General features: G+C 42.2%; 1 protein-coding gene across 1 annotated transcript in view; it reads right to left on the bottom strand.

Moving 5' to 3' along the window:
- Nucleotides 1–13,310, bottom strand: part of VTA1 (vesicle trafficking 1) — a 136,793-nt gene that overhangs the window by 83,829 nt on the left and 39,654 nt on the right. Inside the window, exon 2 of the mRNA XM_075267720.1 lies at nt 11,840–11,934. Coding sequence (XP_075123821.1) covers nt 11,840–11,934 — 95 coding nt within the window. The remainder of the gene's footprint in view (nt 1–11,839; nt 11,935–13,310) is intronic.

The raw sequence follows: 13,310 nt of genomic DNA on the forward strand, positions 1-13,310 counted from the left end.
ATCCACTGCAGTGTCTGTTCTCTGTTGAATATTCCCCTTCAAAAAAGTCCAAAATTTTTGTCTTGTAGTTTCAGATAAAATGAGGTCAATAGGGTTCATCTGGCTCTGTTCGAGTCTGATATTTTAGTGGTCCATTTGTCTGTAGTTCTGGTCCTCCAACGTCACAGAACAATGGACACTCTGCTGCTAGCCATTCACTGGGATTTATTGGAATGTCCTGTATGAAAACTTATTTTATTTATTTATTTTTAAACAGTTCTCCATAAGCTGCACACAGAAAGTAGAGGAGAATCTGCTTATCAAACCTTCTCAGAAATATCAGTGGGATTGTCCAAGTACTGAACTGTATTGATGAGAGAATTTGGATTAGGTAGAAACTTTCTATTCACCTCCAGAAGCCTCTTTATGGCTGTGTCTCTCCTCTTTCACTTAAAGGGGTTTTCCCCATCTCCTTGTTTCAATAGCTTTGTCTGCGGTCTCCTCTTTTCACTTCCTCTTCCCCCTCCCCAGCTTGCTGAACAGTCTCAGTGTTCTCTTTGTGTTTACATAGAGAGATAACAGACAGGGCTTTATCAGCAAACTGTAATTAGCTGAACTGATTGTCCTGCTGGCAGAGGGGTAGATAACAGAACAGTGAGTGATTTCACTCGTCCTGCTTACCACACAGGTATGGCATTATGGAAACACTGTGTAGACAATGGGAGGAATAAGCTCACATAGCAGGCAAACAAAGCAGCACTGGAAAAGCAATATATTTAGGAAAAGTCTTCAATTTACATAAGCTACCAGTATAGATAGGATCCTTGAGATGGGAATCCCCTTTAAAGAGGATTTGACACAAAGTACAAAATACTAAATGCCATACATCATATGATTCTTGCTGTGATTCTGATCAACTTGGTGATTTTTCTTATTAAAATCTGTCCACCCATTCAGAAGATAGGGTCCCTGGAAGTTTATACCTCTGATTTTCCAAGACAGTGTTAACCTTATACTTTTCTATGAGAAATAGAAAAAGAATAGGCCATGCAGGAATAGCTCACAATCAATAAGGATAGTATAGTACTTATCTCAGAGTGTCCTATCTGAATAGAAAAGGTGGGGAAGGGGTACAGATCTGTACATTACAAATTTTGTTTCCAAGTCCAGCATATTAAACCGTATTTCTATATAATCTCTGTAAACCTCAAACTGTACCTGAAACATGGCCTTTTGCAATTCCCTTTCATCCAGTTGGTTACTAAGCCTTTGAAACATTGAAATTAGAATCAAAGCAACAAGTTATGGGGTTTGACAAACTGGCCTCAATACAACACGCACCAGCTAAATGACAATCTCATGGCAAGAGTCCCAAAACAAGACGACAAACACCTGGCTTTGGCAATGCTTACAGATGCATAATAATTAAAACCTAGAAGGTCTTCCCCAGTTGCCCTTGATCCTTTTTCATTATTACATTGTTAGCGGATGGAAAGACTACCAAACATATGGGAGATAAATCTAAATAACACACAGCTGTTGAATGCCTTGCCAATGGGCATGTCACAAAAGAATATGAGAAAGCAACACATCCCTATTGTTAACTGTATTATTAGAGCACTGCTTTTATTATAAGATCTGAAAAGAAAGAAAACCACGTTAAAAACTGTTAATGATTTAGGTTATACCGGGAGCAACAACAAAACCAAATAAAAAAAAATATTGAGAGATGACAGGGAACAGACAATGGCTGAAATGCGATCTGTCATCCAGACAGGCTGCAAATAGATGGGGACATGTGTACAAGATCCTATAGGAGCTGAACAACTGGTACCAACTGCACCTGCTAGGTAAGCCCCCAAAGTGCTAAAGAAGTCCGCCTCACCCTTTACTTACCCCTTGATAAAAGAATCTTCCTGCTATGTAACAGTAAAGGGCACCTGGATATACTTTGATCAGTAAAGCATATATACAACCCCAGTTTACTGATGGAGACTTGTCCTAGTAACCGGTTGCCTTTAAATAACATGCTGGAAATTGAGGATTTGTTACATTGTATCAGTGTAGATGTGAACTGTGGGACTACATGAATAGTACTGTTGGTATGTGCTGGATGCGTGGTTGAATGACACAGATGGAACATGAATGACATCCATAAGTTACCTGCTTCTCCATAGCCCTGTTCATAGCCCCAGCCATACACAGGCCTGTGATAATACATGGGTGTATGTATGATGCCTAAAACGGTTGTGTGTATGAAGTCCAAGTCTGGAGGCAGAACACGGCTTTGTTTTTGTGTTTAGCTCAGAGGACTCTCTAGTCCAGTGATAATGACATCTCATATATGACCAATGTGTGGTCCTCAAGTAAAGGTAAATTTATCTAGCATCCATCTCAACTCCATAACAATGCCCAACCATAACGCACAGACAAGTTCTCCTTTACTCTTTCATTTGTTATGGGAGCACTGAGGTATATTTCCCATTTCTGAAAATGTGTTGTATTATGCAAGTGAACATTATAGCATATAACATTATAGTATTAACAGCCATAGAGAATCCAATTGACATACTAGATTTTATACTTGAAATAAAGCCTGTTGTTTGAAAAAAATAAAATAAAATACAAGGGGCTCTAGAAAACTCTGCCCCAAATATGCCATCACTGGGCACCTAGAAGTCACCACTTAGTCCTCTGCATGTCACCGCTCTACCTCCTGACAAAGGCCTCATACACACAACTGACTGTGCAGGCCAAGATCTGATTTATTTCAACGGAAGACATCTGAGTGTCATGTGAATGCAATTTCAATATGGGGGATCCATTTCATTCCAATTTCACAGAGAAGAATAGCTAGTACTCTATAAGTATCAGAACAGAGAGCATCAATCTACTCCTGACACTGGCTCAAAAAAAACGCAGCAAAATCTGCAACAAAAAACGCTGAATTTCCACAACACGGGGCCTCAGCTTTAAAGGGGTTTTATGGCCCCAAACATAGTTTTCAATGATGCAGCCCTGTCCACTGCATTGTGGTAGTTCCGCACAAGCTTCAGGCATATAGAGGTTTTTGGAATAGTTGATCTGTTCAGAGATCAGGTATCAGATCCCCAAAGACCTATGAAAAATCCACTTGGGGTCAGAAAACCTCTTTAGTAGCTTCTTTAGTGGCCTGTATATTGTGTGTCCACACAGACTTTAGCAAGCTATTCGAGATGAGCGAGTACTATTTGAAACGGGCGTTTCAAATAGCACGCACCCATAGGAATGAATGGAAGTGGCCGGCACGCAGACTTTGCTGGCGGCTGGCCGCTTAACCCCCTGCGTGCCGGCTGCGTCCATTCATTCCTATGGGTGCGTGCTATTTGAAACGGGAGTTTCGAATAGTACTCGCTCATCTCTACAAGCTATGAAAAAAACAAGTTGACCAACACGAAACCAACATTACTGCTGTATGGCCAGTTAGCCACCTTATTTTAACAGAACATATCTCTATAATCTCCATGAAACTTTCTATCCTCTCCTCATCTTTGACCTTACATATTCTTTCAGTATACACTTTCCCATAACTGTAGAAACCTTATAGAATAAGGTTCTCTCTACAATGGCCCACAATCTCGCAGGGTAGGGAAAGCGCTGTATCCTATCACTTCCTCAGTAGACGTGATGGCTTGTTATTTGATAGCCCTAAAGATAAAAGTTTTAACATGCTCCAGATGTTTTCCACTGATACAGTGAAAAGCGACAAATGTCAAAATAAAAACCCAGCAGGGCAGTTACACCTCAGCAGGCTATTTCAGTATTACAAGCACACAAGGAGCGACACTAGGCGAACATTATTAGCGGAAAATCAACAAGCCTGCCAGAAGGGATAACATATCTATGAACGCCAGCCATAAAACCAATGGAAAAGGGGCACCAAACAATAAAAGTAATAATAATAAAACTTGGAATGGATGTTTTTCTTTATTTTTTTTCTCTGAAATTGATTAGTATTGTAGAAACAATGGTGATTATTATTTATGTAGTTACATCATCTGGAAGAGAAAGATTTTCTAGTGAAATAAAGAAGTGGGAGCGTTCCAATAAACTGTAGGGATGCAAGGAATTTCAGATCCCCTACCATGGCCTTATAGCGGTTTCCCATGCTACCCAAATCTCCCATAAGGTTTATGGCCGCCTCCTCTAAGAAGGGCAAAAGGGCAGCTAATGAAACTGGTTGACATCTTACTTCGATTTTAGCTGTTATTTATTTATTTATTTTAAGTTAAGTTTTGTTGAGACGAGTGTGAATGGATTGATATTTTCTTCATACAATGATAACAAATCAATATTGTTAGCCAAATCCACATTAGAATGAATGGCTTAAAAAGTGTGATTTTTTTATTTTTCTGCAAAACTAGCAGGTTTCTGGGCACCATAAAACATAAGTAAGCATATATTGAGTTTTACTGTAAAGGAGAATATTTGACTCCTTCACCCACTCCAAACCTGTGCATCTGTATATAGGTGCTGCTGTTTTATTTCCAATCAGACACCATCTGTCTCCTCTTCTCACTTCCTGTATTCCCTCCCCCCAGCTTGCTGAACAGGACACTATGACCTATCACAATACTTATTATCATTACTAGAAATGTAATATAAATGCAGATCAGATAATATGCAGATGCTTGAAGAGAACTGACTCGGTGTTATCTTTGTGTTTATAGAGAGATACTAGACAGGGCTTTATCAGCAAACTGCAATTAGCTGAACTGATTGTCCTGCCAGCAGAGCTGTAGATAACAGTTAGAACAGTGAGTGATGTCACTTGTCCTGCTTATGACACAGGTCCGGTGTTATGGAAACACAGTGTAAACAACATGAGAAATAATTTCACATAGCAGGAAAACAAAGCAGCATTACTAAAACAATATATTTAGGAAGTCTTCAGTTTACATAAGCTATCAGTATAGATGTTTCTCTGTACTCTGCTATCAAGCCCTTAATGCCTTAGCACATCATAAGCAGCTAGAGATAGTACCTGACAGTCTCTGTCTGGTAGGGACAATGTGATTATACTTTATTCTTTACATTCTTCTAAATAATCTAAGGGACCATAAGTATATACTATGGAAGGCGGAGATGTCATGTTCTTCAATTTAACTGTGACAGAAGTGGCCTTATTAGCAGTAGCTATTGACAGGAATGCTTATGTGGTAGGTACAGTCCAGCCAATTTCACTTACACAAGAAGTTGGTGACCCTTTTGAGAGAACAGAAAGGCATATAATTCTAATGGGGTTGCCAACTAAAGAGAAAGATCCCACAGATCTTTACCTTTAGAGGTCTTGTCCACGCTGCCGTTCGGTAGAAATCCCGGTGTCGTCTGTATGAAAATGAGTTATCTCGTAGCACTGGGGGGCGGTCCACAGCACTCAAACAGTACTGGGGGCGTCCCCAATGCTGCGAGAGAAATCTCCAGCGCCACCACCTCCATCCTCTGGAACACCCTCTCCCTGTGTCTTCTTCCATCCTGGGTTTCAATTCTCTAAGGCCTCGGGCAGAGCAGACTGCGCATTCCCGCGGCCACAAGAAAAATGGCCACTTACACGATAAGCTGGTGTAAGTGGCCATTTTCTTGTGGCCTGTGGGCATGCACAGTCGGCTCTGCCCTAGGCCTAGAAGATTGAAACCCAGGACGGAAGAAGACACAGGGAGAGGGCATTCCTGAAGAAGATAGAGGTGTCGCTATAGATTTCTCTCGCAGCATTGGGGATCCCCTTAGTGCTGTTTGAGCGCTGTGGACCACCCTCAGTGCTGCAAGAGAACTCATTTGCATACCGAAGAAAACTGTGATTCCTACTGAATGGCAGCACGTAGAAGACATCTAAAGGTGGGAGAAGAATAGCCTTTCTTAAGGCTATTCCTACATGTTAGGGACAAAAAAAATGTCATTTTAATGATAGAATCCCTTTAAGTCCAAAACAGTTTTATTTATTTTATTAATTTATACATTTTTCAAGAAAAGCTTATTAGTACAAAATATACCCTGAATTACAAATGCTTCAAATCCACCTGCCCAATGGTAGTTCTCCTACCCACCTATGATATATTTATACTATTGTAGTGATGACATGTAAGGATGTATGGACATCTGTGTTTAAACCTCCATCACAGATTCTGAACAAAGACACCATGACAGAAATGTAAAACACAGAAATAAAAAAATACAGATGTCAATCCATCCTAATTTCGACACATCCCTAGCTGCAGAGGTGGCATGTTGGCCATACAGATCTGGTCTTTCTCCAGCCAAGAGAAAAGGGAAAGTAGAGAAATGACTAAACACCAAACCCAGCAATACTTGCAGAAACATCCACTCTGTTCTTTATACAAGACATATTTTATTGGGTATCCTCCCCTAAGGGGGCGTTCACACTACCGTTGGTGTCCGATTGCAGTGTCCGTTGTTACTGTCCGTTCAAGATTTTAGCAACGGACACTAGCTGTGTCCGTTACAATTTCCATTCATTTCAATAGGATTTCATCTGTTGTTAGTTTGTGTCCGTTTGTGTCCTTAAGGGTCCGTTAACAACCATGTCCGTTTTTTCAAGCGGACAGAGAAATCACACATGCAGAATTTTTTTGTCCGTTTGAAAAAACGGACAGAAAGTGTCCGTTTTTGTTAACATTGAGGTCTATGGGCAACGGACATATAACGGACAGTAACTGATGACCATCAGTCACAGTCCGTTATTTTCTGTCCGTTTATTTTCTGCACATGCTCAGAAAGCATAAACAGCAAAAAAGAAAAAACGGACAGTATAAAAAACGGACACTAACTGATGCTAACTGATACTAATGTGTCTGTTTTTTTTAAACTGATTCATTAAATGGATCAGTTAAAAAAAAACGGACACATTAACATCAGTTAACATCAGTTAGCATCAGTTAGTGTCCGTTAATGTCCGTTATGATAGGTGTCCGTTTTTTCTCTTTTAAACGGACACCTTCATAACGGACACCAACGGTAGTGTGAACGCCCCCTAAGGCAGGATATAACATCACCCTTGCTACATGTTAAATGACTTGTCTGACGCTGGGTTCACACCTGCGTTCATGTGTCCGTACTATGGTTTCCGTCTTCTGCATGGCAGAAGACGGAAACCATAGACCGGGTCCGGCCGTGCGCGGCGGTGAGCGTTTTAGGCTCTCCGCCGCGAAACCGGATTTTTTTATCCGGACACAGAGTAGTGCATGTCCGACTCTGTGTCCGGATTATAAAACCCGGTTTCGCGGCGGAGAGCGCAAAACGCTCACTGCCGCGCACGGCCGGACAGCTTTCTCACCCATTCAAATGAATGGGTGAGAAAGTCTCCTGCAGGCTTCAGTCTCCTGCATCTGTTTTATGCAGGAAACGGAAACCTGCAATAAGGACCCATGAACGCAGATGTGAACGAGCCCTGAGGGACAATTTTTTGGACAAAGCTTTAAAGAAGCAAATCTCACTTCACAGTCCCAAAAAGGGTAAATATCAGTTGTCTGAATAGTGCCAAAATCTGTCAATTTGGTAAAACATCAAAAATAAATTAATACAATTATTGGTGAATAGATTTCACTTTCTTGAATAGCGCAAAAATCTTTAATGAAAAACAATCAAATATCTCAAAATAGAGCAGGATAGTCAACAGAGTAAGCTTATTAATAATCTAATGGCTGCAAGATACGCTTACAGATGGACAGTGCTAGAATAATCTGTCAGTACGGAACAAAACAAGCACTTGTGTGTGTTTGATGTCCTCCTGAGAAGAGCACTTTTCAACACATTTCATTATAAAAAGCCTTTCAACAATGGCCAAACTGAAATGAAACAAGCAGATAGGTGTAACTACTAAATAATGAAGCAACAAGGCCACTCCGAGGCATGCGTCGCTAGGCTCTTAGCGTGGTTTCTACCAGATGATAACATAGGTGGCACGTAGCAAAGACGACAGAAAGATGGGTTATGAGGGTTAAACACAAGGACCTTAACTTTTTGAGCAAAATGTACATTTTAGCGGCACAAAGGTTATGGCGTGTCTTATAGCCCACTAGTGACGTATGCACACGAGTGCTATAACCAGAGGAATTAAAGGGGTTGCCCACTTTCAGACCAATATTGAGAGACAAATGTTATTGTTTGTATAATGAAAAGTTCCACAATTTTCCAATTTCCAATTTTCTGTATCCATTCTTCACAGTTTTCTAGATCTCTGCTTGCTGAAGTTAATGGTTTACTTCTAGTGGCTAAAAACCAGTCCATGGTCATGTGATGAATACAGAAGTCCAATTACTGTGCTGTGTGTTAATCACATAACCATGGGCCATACACCACATGGCCATGGACCGATTTTTATCCACTTTAAGTAAGCACAATGAACGACATCAAGCAGAGATCTAGAAAATTGTGAAGAATTGATACAAAATTATTGAAAATTTTACAACTTATTATACAAACAATATTTGTTTCCTAACATTTGTCTGAAAATGACCAATCCCTTTAATTCAAGTGGTTATTCTGTGCAAAAACTTGAACAGTAAAAATGTTAAAAAAAAGTCAAAAGGTTGCTTTTTCTTTCTTTCTCTCCTTTACATTTGTGGTGCAAGACATATTACCGTATATACTCAAGTATAAGCCGACCCGAGTATAAGCCGACCCCCCGTAATTTTACCACAAAAAACTGGGAAAACTTATTGACTCTAGTATAAGCCTAGGGGGGAAATGCAGCAGCTACTGGAAAATATCAAAAATTAAAATGGTCGGAGTTTTTGGGTGCAGTAGTTGCTGGGTGCTGGGGAAGGGGAGGGGGTGTTTTGGTTGTCTGTCTGCCCCTTCCCTGAGCTTGAGGACTGGGTTTTTTCCCCCACTTGGAATTCAGCCTGGCTGAATATAGGGTATCTGCAGTGCTCCTATTAACCCCTTCCCGACGGAACAGGAGCACTGCAGATCCCCTATATTTAGCCTGGCTATAGTCAGACTGAATTCCAAGTGGGGGGGAAAAAACAGTCTCAGGGAAGGGGCAGTTAGACAACTTTTTTTTCTAGCTACAGCGTGTACCGTACAGGAAAAATATTTTTATAGATTGGTAGAGCGGGCGTTTTCGGACACAGGGATACCTAACATGTATGTGTTTCACAGTGTTACTTTTATATGTGTTCTAGGGAAAGGGGGGGGGGTGATCTGAATTTTTTATACTTTATTTTTTTACTTAATTTTTTTTTTGCATTTATTAGACCCTCTAGGGGTCTTGAACCCCAGGGGGTCTGATCACTAATGCAATGCATTACAATGCTAATGCATTGCAATACATTGCAAAAACCGTCATTTCTTTTGCAGGCTGCAAAGAGTAGCCTGCAAAATAAAAGCACTGCAACCGGGGAGCCTTTACAGAGGTGCTGAGGGGAATCCCTGGCTGCCGGAGCTGAAGGGGAACTGAGTTCGGTCACCTGCAAAAGCGATGAGGGGAATCCCCGGCAGACTCGGCTGCCTGGATTTCCCCTCAGCGCTTCTGCTGGCCTTAGTTTCCCTTCAAATCCAACAGCCGAGGTCTTCAGGTCTGCGCTCCTGCCGGGGATCTCTCTTTCAGCTCCGGCGGCGGATTTCTTCCCTCAGGTACGTGCTCCTGCCGGGGATCCCCCCTTCAGCTCCGGTGCCGATTCTAATGGCGACCGCTCTGGAACAGAGCCGTCGCCATTATAGCTACAGACTACGCAGCTACCGTAGTTACAGACCCCGCATACAGACACCGGGGCGGGTGTCGGGCCCGCAGCATCGCCATGGCGATGCTGTTATTTCAAACTACAGAAGTACTTACGGTACTTCTGCTAGAAGGCCCCGGTACTTCTGCCAGGAGCGTGGGGCGATGCTGCGGCCCGGCACCCGCCTCCGTGTCTGTATGCCGGGTCTGTAACTACGGTATTACCGTAATGATCCGAATATAAGCAGAGGCAGACTTTTTCAGCCCAAAAACTGGGCTGAAAAACTCGGCTTATACTCGAGTATATACAGTATTTGACATTTAGTCCCAAACCATAAAACTATGCAGGGCCAGCGTCAGTTCCTGGCAAATGCCTAAGGGGGCCCACTTCTCAAAAGAGAACTGAAAGCATCAGTTTTATTAACAAAACAACCTGCAACCTCGTGTATCCTAAAGTTTCCCCTCTGATTTCTGACCCTCTAAGGCCTGGTTCACATCTGCGTTGTAAATTCTGTTTGGGAAGTTCACATGGGGACCCCCGAACGTAATACAGCATTGAGCTTATGAAAGCACACGGACCCCATAGACTATAATGGGGTCCATTTGTTTTCTGCTCGGTGTCCAGACGAGTCTTGTGGAGAGGAAAGCAGATCATGAAGTGCTTCTCTCTCTGCATGTTCTGTGCGGACACCGCGTGGAAAATACACGGTCCCCATTATAGTCTATGGGGTCCGCGTGCTTTCATAAGGTCACCGCTTATTAATGCGTTCGGTATTCTGTTCGGGGGGAAAGGGGGGGGGGGGGGTACAACACATTTTTATACTGCAGAATTCCATTTACATATCTCAATGTGCAAGTAGCCTAAATCAGTTGAGGGGTCATACCACCTTAGCACTGAAGAAAGTGAGAGTGGTTTTAGTAAGGTGTTCCTGTCTTCACTATTTTTCAAACACAACTACATCAGAAAACAGGTTTTGTTGTAGAGATCTTCTCTTAGTTATCCAAAATTAGATATAGAAGTAAATCTTTACTTATTTTTAGACCCTACAAATCTATCACATTTTGTAAACATTAATATAAAGGGAGCCTCGGCAGCACCGGAATCTCTCCTGAACCACTGACATGTTGTTGAAGGGACGCTTAGTAGTATAGTGATAAGAACTTTCTTGGGTGTAAATATAATCTGCTGAGAAATTCAGCTTTCACTGTACACATAAATGAGCCACTCTGTGCACTCAGGCGGGGCCACACCTGCTACAGCACCACTTACAGTTGCAGCAAAACCCTGAGGGCATCATCGACGCAACCACAAAGCAAGGTGGAAGCTCTGGCAGGTGCACCAAACGGCCCATCTGTCTATGGAATAAGTTGAATTTCTCAGCAGAAAAAAATGCACTTTGACACAAGGCAGGTATATTCACTACGCATGTAAGTGCTTTAGATGCAGTTGTGGGGGTGGCAGACTTCCTTAATATGTCGGACACGGCATGAACAAAATTGTTGTATAATTACCGTATATACTGGAGTATAAGCCGAACCGAATATAAGCCAAGGCCCCTAACTTTACCACAAAAAACTGGGAAAACTTATTGACTCGAGTATAAACCGAGGGGGGGAAATGCAGCAGCTACTGGAAATTTCAAAAATTAAAATGGTCAGAGTTTTTGGGTACAGTAGATGCTGGGTGCTGGGGAGGCGGTGTTTTGGTTGTCTGTCTGCCCCTTCCCTGAGCTTGAGGACTGGGGTTTTCATCCTGGCTGAATATAGGGTATCTGCAGTGCTCCTATTAACCTCTTCCTGATGGAACAGGAGCACTGCAGATCCCCTATATTCAGTGGACCAGGCACTTACAGACACAGGATACCTAACGTGTTTCACAGTAACTTTCTACTTTTATATGTATTCTAGGGAAATAAATAAAAGTTATTTTATTCTTATATATTATAATTATATATTTTTTTTTTAAATCTTCTCTTTTTTTTCACTATTTTATGGGAGATTCTATACATTACTACTGTGGCTGGCATAGACTTTTTTTTTATATAAGAACAATACATTAAAAGGAATATTCAGTTTACTTATTTCCATTTGTATTGTTGGCACAACCCCTTTAATAAAAAAAAGAATTATACTCTTACTTACAGTTTCTAACTGATCCATGAGTTTTGAGAGGAATTTACGACATTCTGGACTCTTGCTGTCAATCTTCATTCCGCTTTGCATAGCATATAACCGACCTTCAAAGAAAAAGACAAGAATCCACCTGTTAATACATATCATATGTCACTTTCTACTGACCATTCCTGTAGGCCCTGTTGTGCTTTTCTCAGTCAACCTTCTCCTCCCCAACACAGCACAGATGTGAGGTTAGAACATTCAGCTGAAAGCATAGAATAAAGTTATGCCCTAAGTACTCAGTAAATATAACTGTATAAATAGATATTGCCATGTCTGTATGTCTTAGTTGCATATTATCTGAACACCACACAGCAATTTTTTTTACATGCACAGGACCTGGTGGTATAATTTCCACACAGGTATTACAGGAGCTCTTGAAACAGGTATGGTCAAGTTCCCAATTTTCATGATACTGCGGTTTTTATTCTCAGAATGTTTACAACTACTGTACAACTGACATATCAGATTGATAGAAAAGTTATTCATCCTCTTGATTTAAATGGGGAGGGAGGGGGGCTGTAGACTTAAAGGGATCCTATCATTAAAACACAATTTTTTCTCACTAACACGTAGGAATCACCTTAAGAAAGGCTAATCTTCTCCCACCTTTAGATGTCTTTTCTGTGCCGCCGTTCGGTATAAATCCCGGTTTTCGTCGGTATGCAAATGAGTTATCTTGCAGCACTGGGGGTGGGCCCCAGCGCTCAAACAGCACTGGGGCGTCCCCAATGCTGTGAGAGAACTCTCCAGCGCCGGCTCCATCTTCTTCAGTAACGGCCTCTTCACGCTTCTTCTTCCGGCGCTGGCGGTCTAACTTCTAGGCCTCGGGCAGAGCAGACTGTGTATGCCCGTGGCCACAAGAAGAATGGCCGCTTACACAGTAAGTAAGTGGCCATTTTCCTGTGGCCGGCGGGCATGCGCAGTTTGAACCCAGCCCCGGAAGAAGACGCGAAGAGAGGCCGTTCCAGAAGAAGATGGAGGCGACGCTGGAGAGTTCTCTCGCAGCATTGGGAACGCCCCAGTGCTGTTTAAGCGCTGGGGCCAGCCTCCAGTGCTGTGAGAGAATTCATTTGCTTACTGAAGAACAACAGGATTTCTACCGAACGGCAGCGTGGAGAAGACATCTAAAGGTAGAAGAAGAATAGCCTTTCTTAAAGGGGTATTCCCACGTCGCATACTTACCCATCTTCGTTCCTCTAAAATCTTCTGTCTTCCGGCTTTGCCTCGTCATTGGTGGGCGGGGTCACATATGCAAACCCAAGCGGCGAGATGCCGCTGGCCCTGCGTGCGCGCTCATACACCAGTCTACCCTTCACAATGCGAATACAGACCCGACACCCTGCGGGTCTGTATTAGCATTGTGAAGGCTAGACTGGTGTATGAGCTTGCACGCAGGGCCGGCGGCATCTCGCCGCTTGGCTTTGTATATGTGACC

The sequence above is a fragment of the Leptodactylus fuscus genome, chromosome 3, assembly GCF_031893055.1.
Source record: "Leptodactylus fuscus isolate aLepFus1 chromosome 3, aLepFus1.hap2, whole genome shotgun sequence".
Lineage (NCBI taxonomy): Eukaryota > Metazoa > Chordata > Amphibia > Anura > Leptodactylidae > Leptodactylus > Leptodactylus fuscus.